General features: G+C 46.5%; 1 protein-coding gene across 1 annotated transcript; it reads right to left on the bottom strand.

Annotated features, from left to right (window-relative positions):
* Positions 1-2171: 2171 nt before the first annotated feature.
* Positions 2172-13836, bottom strand: LOC144671488 (NF-kappa-B inhibitor alpha-like). The gene is made up of 6 exons (XM_078533432.1): positions 13561-13836; positions 9294-9393; positions 7579-7804; positions 6161-6249; positions 4373-4633; positions 2172-2780 (listed from the first exon to the last, which is right to left on the bottom strand). The coding sequence occupies exons 1-6, from the start codon at positions 13827-13829 to the stop codon at positions 2730-2732; spliced, it is 996 nt and encodes a 331-aa protein (XP_078389558.1). The 5' UTR covers positions 13830-13836; the 3' UTR covers positions 2172-2729.
* Positions 13837-16123: the final 2287 nt, after the last annotated feature.

Raw genomic sequence — 16123 nt, 5'->3', positions numbered from 1 at the left:
ACAACAACTCACTGTGTTCAAGAAATTCTCCTCATCTTCTGCCTTGCCCCTCAAACCAGAGTTCTTTTTCATCCACACCTGTCCTGCGATGGTGTGACAAAGGCCATGCCTTCAGACTTCTTCTGAAGATCAGTCATACGGACTCGAAACGTTAACTCTGTTTCTCCCTCCACAGACGCTGCCAGACCTGCTGAGTTTTTCCAGCATCTTTCTGTTTTTATTTCAGATTTCCAGCATCCGCAGTATTTTGCCTTTATCTTAGAAAACATTTCAATCCCGGCCCCTTCAGACACCAGAACGTGACACAGAATATTTTTAGATCATTTTCTATATTATTTAATGTAAAAAAATAAAATTTGTAAGACATTATGTACAAATGTGTATGACCTGTACAACTCTATTTCCAAAGCAATCAAAAACATCCCAAAGAGCAGCAACAGAATAAAGTATTTCAGCTAATTCCATGAACAGAGCAGTCCAATGCCATTCCTTCTTGGACTGACATATGAAATATGATTTTGGGGGAATTATAAAGATGGCGCCAGATTATTTTCCCCATGTCGCTTGGTACACCAACAATCTTTCTCCCATCCCCATCTTGTCTCTTCAGAGCTCTCAATGAGACTGTAACTGAGACCCGTAAAACATCATCCCCTATTGTTTAGGAGGGAGGTGACCCCTTAACTCTGTGGTGCTTCAGGCAGCGAACAGGGACCTGGACCCTTTCCTGCCTGGGAGACGGAGATCCCATTACATAAAAGGCAAGTCTATTTATAGATAACGCTGAGCCCATGTGATATCCTGGGTGGGTTTCCGAGGGCGGTAATGAAGAATTCCCCAGTCTATTTTTAACCCTTTATTGCCCCTGGGTTTTTCTCTGACATTTATGCCACGCTCAGGAGATTGCATGGCTGCATGGGATAGGTGGGAAGTGTCCTAGTCAAGATGTCATGAGGCGTAGGGCAGGCTAGATGGACTAATGACACTTTTCCCGTCAGTTCCAACCCATTAGGGGTGAACTTTCCACTGGCAGATACTCTTGCTTGGATACAAATTCATCTTTGGATACTGTCTTTGTCCGATTCACTATTGCCTGTTTTGCCTGAACACCTGAAGATGAATTTATACTCCCCGCACCCCCTCCACTCCCCCCCGTCCACCCGTGACAATACACGCAAGTCAGAATTCGCATCATAAAGGTTAACAGAGCAACTCAAAACAATTCGTCATCCTTTTCTCCATCAGTCTTTACACAAACCAAAATATTTAATTTCCACTTCAAACTTTCTGATGGTCGTGTACAAGTCGACAGTGAGTTCTCAATTCATCCCAGTCTTCAAAGTGTAGATATGAATGAAAGCATTAGTGTCCATTTTTGCCTGTGATGAGTTGCAGGAGCGATTTTCCATGTGTGACGTAGTTGGGTATTCAGGGTTGGCAATGACCAAGAGGGAATGAGGATCCTGGCATATCACCAGCTCAACGAGGTGTTGGGAAAGGGCCCATGAGAGGCATAAGACCATACAAAACACATGTCCAAGGGCCTGTTGGTGTGGTTGATGAGATGTCTGGGAGAGTCAGGCTCATTCATGTTATTTAAACCCTGAGAAATTCCACCGTGCCCCCACCCCCAACCATCATGAGGTTAAAACTGCTAAACTCTCAGGGAGAAGTTGCTAAGACAATGCCTTGTCACGTGATTCACATCTTGGCCCATTTACTCTGTGGCTCACCCCAATCCTGAGAAAAGCCTTCAACTCTGACGCCTGCCTTAGGTGAGGGTAGCGGTTCAGCGTCATGCAGCAAAGCTCAGTAGAAACTGGCGCTTGTGGCACCTCAGCTTCATTCCCTGTACCACCTCTCTTTCCAGTCAAAGAAGAGGGACCTTCATCCCAAGGCAGGATTTGAACCCAAGTTGCTGAGGTTACAGGATAGCCTCTGGGCCATTGCACCACCCGACACCGTTGGCCTTGCGTTTATGCCGTGAGCAATCTCGCAACCAATCTTGGTGCCCGATTGGTGAGACTGGATGGGAGGATGGGCCTTAAAGCTGCCTTTGCTTCCTCCAGCTGCAGCCTCACCTCTTGTCAGTTTATGATATCCTGAACTTTCAGTACCAGTGGCCCACAAAAAAGAGTGACCCAGTCCTTCCTCATGGGGACATTTTTTTTCTATTCTTGAGTTTGTCTCGAGTTAGCCCTTGTAGCCAGCAGTCACCTCGCAGGTGGTTAACCACTGCAACAATGGCGGGGCTAAACGGAAATGAGGGGAGGATGTCCCCTCCCCCACAATCATGTAAAACAAGTTAACATACTTGCTCCTAGTCAAAGGCCAGGGGAAAAGTCTTTAGTCAAGATACTCCGTTCATTCCCGCCCTGTGTTTGTGCGTCGTCCAGCCTCTCTTCTGTGTGAGCTGGTCCTCCTCTCCCTCCACCCGCCCCCACAAACACCTTTAGCAGCCTCTCTCAAGGCACTGGCTTCAAAGTTGTAGTGAGCTACACGGAGCTACAGTTCGGTACACTCAGCATCTTGAAATGTGGCGGTTAGTTCTCAAGATGCCCACACCTCTTTGGGGATTGAAGGAAGAATGGGGGCGAGGAGCGATGGGTGGGGTGGATAGGGAGACGATGACACTGAACCCACAGTCCGCTGGTAGTTCCCCTTTGATGATACAATCATTGTCTTAGTTGCAAGGTAAGCCAGTGCACAGCACCGAGTGTGCTGTGCATTCAGTGGAGAGAATGGCCTCGAATTTGAAGATCATCATAGTCTAGGGGCATCTGTAAGGCAGGAATCAGAAGCAGGTTAGTATTTTTTTGTTATAACCCCGCCTCATCTTTTCCCCTCCCCTGAGAGTGCCATCACCCACCATTCCAGATTTTTTGTTGAGTAAGGGCAGTAAAGGTTATGGAGCCATGGCAGGTAAATGGAATTAAAAAGCAGATCAATCGTGATCTGACTGAATGGCGAACAGGCTCGAGGAGCTGAATGGCCTCCTAATCTTCTTACGTTTCATCAATACTCCCTTTGGTACCTCAACCAAATAGCCAATCTTCGTGTTTGAGCCTAAATGGGGCAATGTCCAAATCTTTGGCCCTTGTTGACCACATAACAATGTTCCAATGGCATGAGAAAGTATAAATCCCTCCGAGCACTGTTCCCACCCAAGCCTGGAGGCTAATTGCCAACAAGGACTGGTTACGTAGAGTGACCTATTTCCATGTTGTAACTTCTACGCTTATTAAATTGTTGGAACATAGATCTTGTACTAGTTTAGGATTTATCCAACAATGGGGCAACAATGCACAGAACACATTTACCCAAACCTAAAGGCCCATGTAATTCAGACTAGAATAAACCTGTAAGTCAGAAATCTAAGGGGAAAATAGGGTTGAGCCAGATTGCTAGACTTCAGCCTGCCGTTGAGGCCCTGGCTTAGGAAGAGCCTGGGCTATTCGACTGTGGGTGCATCACAGCCTTGTCCAACCCTACCTTAACCCAATGCCCACACTCCCAAGAGGCATAAAATCTAGGCCTGACACTCCAGTGCAGTACTGAGGGAGTGCTGCATCAACAGAGGTGCCAGCCTTCGGACGAAGCGTTAAAATGAGGCCCCTCAGGCGGCCGCAAAATATCCCACGGTCACAATCTCAAAGATGGCTCCCCGATGTCTTGGCCAATATTTATCCCAACAAGCACCACTAAAACATATGAGCTGGTCATTACTGCATTTCTGTTTGTGGATCTTGCTGTGTACAAATTGTCTGTCTATTTCATACATTACAATAGTGACGCCAAAAGTATTTCAATGGCTGTAAAGGGCTTTGAAAGAAAGAAAGGTTTGCATTTATACAGCACCTTTCATGACCAAAGGATATCTCAAAGCACCTTACAGGCAATTAAGTACTTTGGGATGTCCTGAGGTTATAAAAGGTGCTACAGAAATGCACTTCTTTCCTTCATTCTCATGCTTGCGTAGATCATACACTAGAGTGGAATTCTCCCTTCCCTGATTTTCTTTCTTCTTTGTAGTTCAAGGTGGACAGAGGTATCTCGCTATATGCACACACCTCCACTAAATAATTGGGTAGTACTGAAGAAAAGAGACATTCTGTCAAAGCTTTTCATCTTGCACTCATCAGGACAGATTGGTAAGAATACCAAATCTCAAAGGAAGCAACAATTTATACTGCATGAGATGAGTGTATTGATTGGTTGGGAAGTGGACTCTGATTGGTAGAGGCATTGCCATGGAGGAGGCACCAGGGAACAGTTAACTGCCAAGCTTTTGTTTAAATTCAAACCAGGCAGGTTGACTCTGATAACTAATTGATGGCCATGTTTATTAGCAATCTTATGGGGAGAGGCTCACCTCACAGTCTGATCGGGCATCCCACTCCGCCTCAGAGTCCGAATCAGAAGAATCGTACAGCGGGATCAGCGAGGAGTTGGTCAGCTGGGCAAGTTGCTCCCGGATCACCAGGTCCGGCCGTCCTGCCGTCAGGTGGAAGGCTGTGCAGCTGTTGTACATCAGCCGGTTCACATCCACCCCGCGTTCGATGAGGAGCTGCACCACTTCTCGATGCTGGAACTCAACTGCCAGGTGCAGGGGCGTCCTCCCGCTGCTCGGTTCCTGTTGGAGGAGCCACAGGGAAAAAGGTTATGATTCATTCCAACTGCTGGGATTTCAGCAAGATGACAGAAAGGCAGTCCTTCTTACCCACCCACCACTCCACGCGCACCCCCCCCCCCCCACCCCCATCAACTCTTTGTTTCACCCCCGCCCCCATCCTGAAGACACCAACTCAAACGTGTAGAGGGTTTTATGGGATCTTGCTGTGCGCAAAATTCCCCACGCACCAAAAGCTGGCCTGTGGGATCTTGCTGTGTGCAAAACTCCCCATGCGCCAGCAGCTGGCTCGTGGGATCTTGCTGTGCATCAAATTCACCGCACCCCCGACGGCTGGCCTGTGGGATCTTGCTGTGCGCAAAATTGCCTGCGCCGCGTTTCCCACGTTACAACAGGCGAGACGTTCAAATGAGGCCCTATTCTGCCCGGGAAGGTGAAAGATTCCATGGCCACTGCCCCGAGGAAGGGCTGGGGAGTCTCCCCAGTGTCCTCGGGCTAATATCTATCCCTCCACCGACATAAGAACATAAAAAAATAGGAGCAGGAGTCGACCAAACAGCCCAGCGATCCTGTCCCGCCATTCAATGTGACCATGGCTGACCTTGGGCTTCAACTCCACTTTCCCGCCCACTCTCTTTGATTCCTTGAGAGGACCAAGAATCTGTCTAAAAACAGATGATCTGGTCATTTGTCATATTGTTGTTTGTGGGAGCTTGCTGTGCATAAATTGGCTGCCTAGTTTCCCCCTTTACAACAGTGGCTGAACTTCAAAAAGTACTTCCATTGGCTGTAGAGTACTTTCTGAGGCTGTGAAAGGCGCTACTGCTTCTGGAGATACAAGTTCAAACCCCACCACAGTGGCTGGGGAAATTAAAATTCAATTAATAATAAATCTGGAATAAAATGCTGGTCCTATTAACACCAGTCATATTGTTTTAAAAACCCATCTGGTTCACTAATGTCCTTTAGGGAAGGAAATCTGCCATCCTTACTTGGTCTGGCTTACATGTGACTCCAGAGCCACAGTAATGTGGTTGACTCTTAACACCCCTTGCAAGCCACTCAGGTCAAGGGCAATTAGGGATGGTACTAGATGCTGACCAGTGATGCTCACATCCCAGGAACAAATTTTTAAAAAGCCATTCCTTTGTCAAAAAGTTTACTGTAGCCCATACTGTTGTGTAGGTACACCATACACTGAGGAGGAGGTCTTGTGGCGCAGTGGGTAATGTCCCTGCCTCTGAGCTAGAAACTCTGGGTTCAAGTCCCACTCCAGGACTGGATGGCCAAGGAAGGTGCGTTCATAACGTGGCCGAAACAGACTGAGTATCAACCTGCAAATCCTTCCAACAGGTGGTAAGAGTGAAGAGAGATTCCTGGTCAGCCATGTGATGGGAAGAAAGTTGGAGCCCCTACCATCACTATCCAGACTACAAGGTGCATGTAAATGTTTGTGTTGCCACAGCAACAGGGACTCCCTGAGTGAACTGTAACAGCATGTGCAGCTTGGAAGGTGAGTGGGAGACTTACCTGAGCATTAATGTTGGCTCCTGAAGACAGCAGTTGCTCCACTGTTTCACAGTCGCCTTTCATTGCTGCAATGTGAAGACATGTGTGACCTGTAATGGAAGGAGATCGGCCTTTAACACTCAGCTCACAGTGAGGCACATACATGCGAACCCATACTCTACTAGGTTCCCTTGCCACCAGGTGAGTAGAAAACTCCATTCTCTGGACTATCCTGAGTGAGCTGAACTCGGTTTGGGCACTTAATTGGCCTCAGCAGCCCGAGGTTAGTGGTCGGGGTGGGATATCAGCAGTCACCAAAGGGAAGTGCGTTTGCCTGTGCACACAAATCAGGTAAGGACAGGATCAGACTTGTAATGCTCCTGCTATTGAATAGTCTAATAACTGAAAGGGTTGCACACAAGGAACAGGAGGCTGGGTCAATTAGCAAAGAGCCCCTCCACCCCCCAGTGCTGGTATAACTGTACCCCAGCAAGGAGTCAGGGACTTACACAGAACGTACAACACAGTAACAGGACATTTGGCCTAACTCTGTGCTGATGTTTATACTCCATATGAATCTCTTCCCATTCCACCCACCTCACCTCAGCCTCTCTTTCTATCCCTTTTTCCCTCATGAACTCATCTAGTTTCCTTTTTGAAAGCATCTAAGCTATTTGGCTCGCCTAGTTCCTGTGGTGATGAGTTCCACATTCTAACCACAGGCTGAATAAAGAAATTTCCCCTTATTTCCCTCTTCGATTTATCAATGACTACTTTAAACCTACGGCCCCTAGTTTTGGATTCTCCCGCAAAAGGAACCTTTCTCTCCCCATCGACCATTTTCAGAACCTCCATCTGGTATGAGCACTCGGCACGTCATAACGTTCAAGGCTATGGGCCAAGTGCTGGTAAATGGGATTAGGTAGGTAGGTCAGGTGTTTCTCACGTGTCGGAGCAGACTCGATGGGCCAAAGGGCCTCTTCTGCGCTCTGTGATCCTGTGATCCTCTACAGCTCCTTCACTCCAAAGGAAAAAACACCTAACCTGTTTAATCCTTCCTGATAGCCACAATCTCTCAGTTCTGGTACTATCCCAGTAAATCATTATTGCACTTTCTCCAACGCTTCTTTTAAAATCGAGTTGTTGCGCACAGCCTGTATTTTGCGCACGGCTCCTTTCAATGCATGGCTCCACCCACGCATTATTTGTCACAGAACAGGGTCTGCACGGCACCTTTCACTGCGCATCCATGCAGCTTCATGGGAGCAGTACTTCCATGACCTTTTGAAGGTGTAGAGACCAGGAGCGTGCAATCTGGGAGAGAGTTGGCAAGAAAGGAGGACTGTCACTCAGCCTCACTGCACTGCCAATCGTGCGTCGCTGTTATCTATTCTGCAACGCGCGAGTGTGTGGGCCCAATAAGCAAGCAAATAAATTACCGCAGTAATTGCGCTGTTCCAGATCTTGTGCCAGGCGCTGTTGCGTGAAGTCGCTGGTGCCCGTCGGGTTGAGGAGCGAATTAACACAGTCCAGGTCTCCCCGCTCGCAGGCCAGGTGCAATGCGGTATTCCCGAAGGTGTCCAAACTCTCCAGGTTTGCCCCAGCCTGCACCAGCTCCCCGGTCACCCCTGGCATCCTCATGATCACCGACAAATGCAAAGGGCTCTGGAGAAACGGGAGGAAGTAAAGAATGAGCGAGATCGCCAGAGTAATGGAAGGCAGGTTCCCCATGCCACGGGCGCAAAGATAAAGCGAATAGATCTCCGAGAAAATGGCAGTTTACAGGTGTCAGGAGAGTGTGATTTTTAAAAATATATTCTTTCATGAGATGTGGGCATCGCTGTCAAGGCATTACCCATCCCTAATCACCTGTGAACTGAGTGGCTTGCTTGGCCATTTCAGAGGGCAGTTAAGGGTCAACCACATTGCTTGGGTCACATGTTGGCCAGGCCGGGTCTGAATGACAGATTTCCTTCCCTGAAGGGAATTGTGGGGCAGATGGATTTTTTTAAACAACAATCAATGATAATTATCATGGTCACTATTGATCAATTCCAGATTTATTAATGGAATTTAAGTTCCACCCACTTCCGTGGTGGAATTTGAACCCCTGCCCCCAGGGCATTAACCTGGGCCTCTGGAATACTAGTCTAGGGACATTCCCCCTCCATAATCACCTGGAATGCAATCAGCCCTGTGTAACCATACTTGGAAGGCCATTCGGCCCATTGTCTCTGTGCCAGCTCTTTGACAGCACACACCTACACCTGCTTTGCTATTCCAGTATTTGCTGCTTTCGTTCATGTAAAATAGATGCTGTCCCCCTTTTAAGGCTGAAAGAATTAATTGCTTCGCCATCTGCCCACCTCCCAATACACCCTCAACCAATACCAATGAACTACCTCCACTATTGTAGGAGGGGTGATTAAAAGGTTGGTCAAGGATGGTCTTATCTGGGTAAAGGAAGTGAGGTGGACAGCTTTAGGGAGGGAATCCCAGATCTTGGAGACCAGATATCTAAAGGCACGGCCCCCAATGGTGGGTCATAGAGAGTGGGGATGTGCAAGAGAATCCTATAGGAGTGCAGGTATCCTGGAGGGTTGTAGAGTTGGGGGAAGTTACAGTGATAGGGAGGGGTGAGTCCGCGGACGGAATTTCAACATTTTTGTTGGTGGGGGTCGGGGGGTGAGAATTTTAAACTTGAGGTGTTTGCTGGACAGGGAGACAGTGTAGTCAGCGAGCACTGGGGTGTGGCGGGTGAATGGGACTCTGCAAGCTAAGATATAGAGCAACAGAGTTTTGACTGAGCTCAAGTTTACAGAGGATGAAGGATGGGAAGTCGGGCAGGAGGGTATTGGATTGGTCAAATCGAGAGGAAAATAAGGCTTGGAAAATTTAATTCCATCTTCAACTTTACTGCACAAATCCACAATTGCTACGGCGAAAGAGCTGGTCCTTTGCAAAAATTTAATTTAGCACAATCAAAACCAATCCTCGTTCCGACATTGCATTTTAATTTTGAGATGTTGGCGGACAGGGAGCACGGTGGGGGAGGGGGGTTCAGGTGGTTAGGGATACTGCAGCAGAGTTCCTTCTTTCTAAATCTCTTCTCGAAAACACCTGCAGGTGGGAGGAGCCAAAGAGGGAGACTCACCTGTCGGGACTTGTTGCAAACGTCTATAACAGATGGTTCAGACCACAGAAGGAAACTGGCAATGTCTGGGCGCTGGTGCAGGATTGCCAAATGGAGAAACCTGAGAGAAAGGAGAGAGAGAGAGAGAGAGAAGAGAAATTACTAACGGAGGATCAGGATGAAAACGCACAGGGTACAAATTTCCTGAGAAATCACAGTCCCGCCTCGAGCGCTTCCCGCTTTGGAAGTGAATAATTATTTCCACATCAGTTGGCAGCTGCACAGTGAAAACTAAGCACAGGCGAAATATTGACGCATCATTTAAATCTAAGGGGAATTCCAGAATCAACTTTAACTGGAAATGAGACCATTAGTTTCATAAGGAGAGGAGGGAAGTTAAAAGAACATTCTGTTACACCTAGAACTTTGCTTCCTTTTTATCCAATTTCGTCCCTCATGCCTCTCTCATCTAACAACAACAACTTGCATTGCCTTTAAATGGGATCAAATGTCCCAAGGAGCGATCTCAGGCAATAGTTGGCACTAACAACGTGCATTTAAATAGTGCCTTAACCGTCCTGAGGTGCTTGACAAATAAAATTTGACACTGAGCCAAATCAAAGGAGATATTAGGACAGATGACCAAAAGTTTGGTGAAAGAACGTCTTAGAGGATGAAAGAGAGGCGATGAGGGGCAGAGATTTAGGGAGGGAATTCCAGCACATAGGGCATTATTAGGACATTAGCAAGAAGATATTAAATCTCTTGAGCACCTCTTATTTCCTTCACCCCACAATTGGTGGCCGTACCTTCAGCTGCTTAAGGCCCCGAGCTCTGAAATTCTCTCCCTAAACCTCTCCACCTCTCCTCCTTCAAGAACCTCCTTAATACCTACCCCTCTGATTGCCTGCCCTAACATCACTAGGTGTGGCTTGGGACATTTTTCACTTGATGTTGAAGGCACTGTACAAATGCAAGCCGACACTGCAGAGGGCTGCACCACCCTCCTTTTGCCCGGGTTAATGGGTGAGAAATGGTCGCCCAGATTTGGGGAAGTCACTGAAATAGCACGTGTCCACGGTCAAAGGTCGCCGAAACATGAACAAATGTGCAGGTGAGTCATTTCGTTCGAGGTCATGAGTGTTTCACTTCTACGACAGTCATTCTGTGTCCTCTCAGGGGGTGACGGTATTTTATTTTCCTGTGAGCATTCCTATCAAGGCATTTCCACCTGGGTTTCCCCAGCGGTCAGTGTGTGAAAAAAAAATTGGCTGCCTACCTTGAAACCCAGCCAGATCATAACACAAATAGTTCACATTCACTCGCTTAGTCTATTCTGAGTTAGCTAATCTGATTCAGGATAACTACTATCAGGGATAGAAGGCGGGAGTCCCTGACTTAATAACATATCGTACAGTGTAAGAATAGTGTTATGTACCTGCCTGGAACCTGTTAGAGCAAGGTGAGTACGCTCCCAAATATTTATTTGTGAATATAGGTTAGCAACACTAGGGCAAGAAATGATGACTCATGTTGTTGTAGCAAGGACGTGTTAAACTTGCTTTGTACAAGAACAGACTATCTCTATCTCCACAGCTCTGAAACCTGCTCTCAACCCACAGGCAGGTCACTTAGGAATACCCAAGGGAACATAAGGAACTTTCCCAACATTTCCTTGTAGGGAATTTCCCTGGACTTCATCAAAAAACGCAGGGACTTTTACCTACAGTGCATGGGATGCTTTGAAAGAAAATAGGAACAAGATGACTGTGGAAATTAGCTAAAATGTGCAGCGGAGAAACAGACCATTTGGCCCACGTGGTCCGTGACAGTGTTTAAGCTTCTCATGAGTCTCCTCCCATCCCTACTTCACCCTCGCCCTATCAGCATATCCTTCTTTCCCTTTCTCCCTCACACGCTCACCCAGCTTCTCCTTAAATGCACCTCTGCTATATGCCTCCTTGTGGTAGCGAGTTCCACATTCTCACCACTCTCTGGGCAAGGAGGTTTCCCCCGAGTTCCCCATTGGGCTTATTAGCGATTACCTTTATATTTATGGTGCCTAGTTCTGGCCTTCCACACCAAGGGGAAACATCTTCTCTACTTCCACCCCAGTCAAACCCTTCCATAATTTTTAATGACCTCTATCAGGTGGCTCCCGTAACCTTCTCTTGGTAAAGAAAAAAGAACCTTAGCCTCTTCAGTCATTCTGCATTCTTATATCCTCAGTTAGAATGCGTTTGCTTCCAATATTTCATTGCATTTGTTAGAGGGGAAAAATAGTACGAGCAGTGCCAAATATTGCCTGAGATCACTCCATGGGACGTTTGACCACATTTAAAGGCGATATATCAATGCAAGTTGTTGTTGTTGTCGTTTGGATGAGCGAGGCATGAGGGACGAAATTGGATAAGGAAACAAAATTCCAGATGTAACAGAATGGTGCTTTTAACTTCCCTTCTCCTCTTATGCAACTAATGGGCTCATTTCCAGTAAAAGTTGATTGATGATTGAAAGCAATCATGTTTGAATAGTGTGGTGGATGTTGAGATAACTAAATGATGTCCTTGGCCCCTGAGTTAATGAGGTGTGGGAGGAAATCAGTTAGTGTTTCCCAGTCCTGATCATTAACCAGTGAAACCTTCCAGAGCCACGACCACTACCATCTAGAAGGACAAGGACAGCAGATACATGGGAACACCACCACCTGCAAGTTCCCCTCTAAGTCACACACTGTCCTGACTTGGAAATATATCGGCCGTTCCTTCACTGTGGCTGGGTCAAAATCTTGAAACTCCCTCCCTAACAGCACTGTGGGTGTTCCTACACCACACAGGCTGCAGCGGTTCAAGAAGGCAGCTTACCACCACCTTCTCAAGGGACAATTAAATGGCAATAAATGCTGGTCTTGCCAAGGGCACTCACATCCCAGGAACCAATAAAAAAAAAATGGCGGCTGGAATTTTGGGATTTGGTTGCACATGGTCTCCACACTCAAATTGCCCATCGACAGTCTATCTGGGCACCCCTGAGATCAACCATGAATGGCAGAACAGGCTCAAAGGGCTGAATGGCCTCCTCCTGTTCCTATTTTACACATGAGGAAGGTTCCGTCATGTATTTCCCCAGGGCCTGGAGTGAAGGTATCAGCTCGATCTGTTTAATCAGGCTCACTGTTAAGATACATTCATTCTGATTAGGAAGGTTGCATCACTCCCTTGTCTCGCACTCTCCCACACACATTCTTCCACACTCTTTGCCCTTTGTGTCTCCATCTTAGAACAAGTTAAACCTCCCCCTTTCATTCTTATCGGATTGCACATTACCTCCCTATAGTCAAGGCAAGAACACATCTATCAAAGGGGACTGATCTGCACCAAACAAAACTGGATTAACCAGACCATAGGCTAGACTTAGGAAGTCAGCCAGGAGCCCTCTGAGTAAGAAGGTCATGAGTTCAGGTCCCACTCCAGAGACTTAAGCACCAAGTTCCAGGCCAACATTCCCAGTTGCAGTACCGAGGGAGTGCAGCACCATCAGAGCTGCTGTCTTCCGAATGAGACATTAAACCCGAGTCTGCTAATATAAAATAAAAACAGAAAATGCTGGGGGGGAGAAAACTCAGTCGGTCTGGCAGTGTCTGTGGAAAGAGAAACAGAGTTAACGTTTCGAGTCTGTGAGACTCTTCTTCAGAGCCCTGACTCGAAACGTTAACTCTGCTTCTCTCACCACAGTCGCTGCCAGACCCGCTGAGCTTTTCCAGCATTTTCTGTTTTTATTTCAGATTTCCAGCACCTGCAGTATTTTGCTTTTAGTTCAGCCCGTGCTGCTAACTCAGGTGGATAGTAAAACATATGTTTTCAAAGAGTTCTCCTGTCTGCCTTGGCCAACATTTATCCCTCCAGTCGAAATCACTAAGACAGATTATCTGATCATTGTCACATTTCCTCTGTGGGATCTTGCTGTGCACAAATTGGCTTCCACGTTTCCTGCATTACAACAGTGACTACATTTTTAAAAAAAAAACATATTTCAAATGGGGAAGGGGCACTATATTAAATTATTTCTTAAATAATCCCTTTCTTAAAAAGTTAGTTTCAAACTTCAAATAGTTTCTCCAATTATCCCTAGTTTAAAAATTAAGTTTCAAACCTCAAATAAGTTGCTTCTCGAAGAACCCCCTAGCTTTAAAAAGTTAAGTTTCAAACCTCAGAAATTCCTTGTTTCCCCCATTCAGGCAAATTGGAGGGAGGGGAGGGGGGGGGGGATTGTGCAAACGGAAACTTACGTGTCCCCATCTTCACTCCTGAACATGGTCCAGCTCTGGGTCGGTTTCTGCTCTTCCAAACTGGCGCAGCTGACGTTCAGGTTCCTCATCTGGTCTGTGACACTGCCCAGGGTCTCGTCCGCTTCTTGCATGGAGTCGATCCCACTGTCCAGCCTCTCCCCTTCGAGCCCCAGCTTTGTATCCAAAGGTTTGACATTCCTGCGCCGGACCCTGTCAGTTTCCTGACCTCTGAAATTGACTGAGGGGTCAGTCATCTCCTTTTCATTCATAAAAGCAACAAAAGATTGCTGTAACTACTTTTTTTTTGTTGGGGGGGGCTACTTTTGTAGACAGACCACACACACACAATACACACACACATACACCTCTCTTGAATATCACTCTCAAACTGAGAATCAGCAAATGTAGGCGGAGACACTTATATACAAATATAAAAACCCCGCCTCTCTGTTCTGATTAGAATAGGGGGAATACCACATACGTGATTCCGGGTGCTTTTTTAGATGTGACTAATTATATTACTGTACTTTACTGTCCTTTTTAAACCCCCCCTGTCACCTTTTACCAGTTTCCTCATCTTGGAGTCTTTTTTAACTATAAAAAACTCCCAAACCTTTTTACTCTTATAAACTAGCTGTCCGAGGTGTGACATTGCAGACAAAATGTCACAGGGAAGGAAATGAGTTTTAATCATTTCCTGCATTTTTCAACAAAAAAAAGAAGAAAAATGGGCCCCTTTTAACTTGAAACAGAAGCCCTCTCGCCTCCCATGCATATATATAATTGCAGAACTTTGTTTTGTGGTTTTTTTTTAAAATTCAGAACATTGATGGATTTTACATGTAGTTCGGTTACAAAGAGGAGGTGGGTTTAGGGGCTGATCTTGAATGAGATTTTCCACAGAAAAAAAATAGAGGCGTTTTTTTTTAAAAAAATCCTTGTTTCCTTTCATTTCCCCCTCCCCCTAATTTCCTCCTCTTGGGGTCAGGTAAAAGAGCTGCAGCTCTTTCCCAGGAGAACAGAATCCAGGATAACAAAAGAAAAATGCTGCAGGTTCTGGAGGTCTGAAACGAGAACATAAGAGTGCTGGAAAAGCTCAGCAGATCTGGTGGCATCTGTGGTGAGATAAACAGTGAATGGTGGTGGGGGGTTGGTGGAAGAAAAGCTAGTATGCAGGTGCAGCGAGCAATAAGGAAGGAAAATGGTATGTTGGCCTTCATCGCAAGGGGATTTGAGTACAGGAGTAAAGATGTCTTGCTGCAGTTGCATAGAGGCCTTGGTGAGACCACTACTGGGGGATTGTGTACAGTTTTGGTCTCCTTATCTAAGGAAGGATGTATTTGCCATAGAGGGAGCACAATGGAGGTTCATCAGACTAATGGCGGGATTGTCTTATGAAGAGAGATTGAGGAAACTGGGGCTGTATTCTCCAGAGTTTTGAAGATTGAGAGGTAACTGCATTGAAACCTACATGATTGTTAGTGTGTGACAGGGTAGATGTGGATAGGATGTTTCCCCTGGCTGGTTCAGAGGTCATGTGGAAGCTCAATCATTGAACATGTTCAAGGCAGATTTGATAGATTTCTGGATACCAGTGACATCAAGGGATATGGGGATAGTGGAAAAAAGTGGCATGTGGTAAATGATCAGCCATGATCTGTTTGAATGGCAGAGTAGGCTTGATGGGCCGAATGGCTTACTCCTGCTCTTATTTCCTGTGTTCCTAAGTGAAGGAGGAGACGGGGTGGCATAGACTTGTAAACTTGAGATGCAGGCTAATGCTCTGGTAACTTGGGTTCAAACCCCACCATGTCCGCTGGCGGAATTTAAATTCAATTAACAAAAAAATCCCAAATTGAAAGCCAGCCTCAGTAACGGTGACCGTGAAACTATCATCGATTGTCGTAAAAACCCATCTGGTTCACAAATGCCCCGTCCTGTCATCCTTACCCAGTCTGGCCTACATATGACTCCAGACCTGCAGCAATGGGGTTGACTCTTAACTGCCCCTCTGCAAAAGCCACTTCAAGTGCAATTAGGGATGGGCAGCAAAATGTTGGGCCAATGACACCCACATCCCATCAAAGAATATTAAAAACAAAATTCAGGTCAGTCACCTTTCATTCAGGTTGTTGACCTACAATGTTAACTTTCTCTCCATGCATGCTGCCTGCCTGGCCAGGACATGTTTGGTGGTGTGACACAGTTCACTTAGGGGAGTCCAGGTTGCTATGACAAAACAGGCCCTTTGCAATCTGTAGCTATGGGTTGTGATGATACTTTCTTTCCATCACATGGTCAACCAGGGATCTCTCCCACTCTTGCTGCCTGCCATTGGCATGTGTTGGAAGGATTTGCAGGTTGATACTCAACCTGTTTGGCTGTGTTATGACCACACCTTTCTTGGTTATTTAAGTCCTGGAGTGGGACTTGAACCCAGAGTTTCTGGCTCAGAGGCAGGGGCACTAACCCACTGTGCCACAAGCACCCCCTCAAGTGTAAGTATCCAATTCTACTCAAGAGACATACCGCACAGGGTGAGTCCATTCAGCCTATCATGCCC

Source organism: Cetorhinus maximus, chromosome 32 (genome assembly GCF_964194155.1).
Source record: "Cetorhinus maximus chromosome 32, sCetMax3.hap1.1, whole genome shotgun sequence".
Classification (NCBI taxonomy): domain Eukaryota; kingdom Metazoa; phylum Chordata; class Chondrichthyes; order Lamniformes; family Cetorhinidae; genus Cetorhinus; species Cetorhinus maximus.
This window is presented reverse-complemented; position numbering and strand designations above follow the sequence as displayed.

Excerpts from the sequence above, each read along its gene's own strand:
- LOC144671488 (XM_078533432.1), bottom strand. The coding sequence starts at position 13,829 with ATGAATGAAAAGGAGATGACTGACCCCTCAGTCAATTTCAGAGGTCAG. Across the intron at positions 7,805-9,293 it reads TTTGCAACAAGTCCCGACAG|AGCCCTTTGCATTTGTCGGT; the intron begins GTGAGTCTCCCT and ends CCGTTTCTCCAG. Across the intron at positions 6,250-7,578 it reads GGAACAGCGCAATTACTGCG|GTCACACATGTCTTCACATT; the intron begins GTAATTTATTTG and ends CTTCCATTACAG.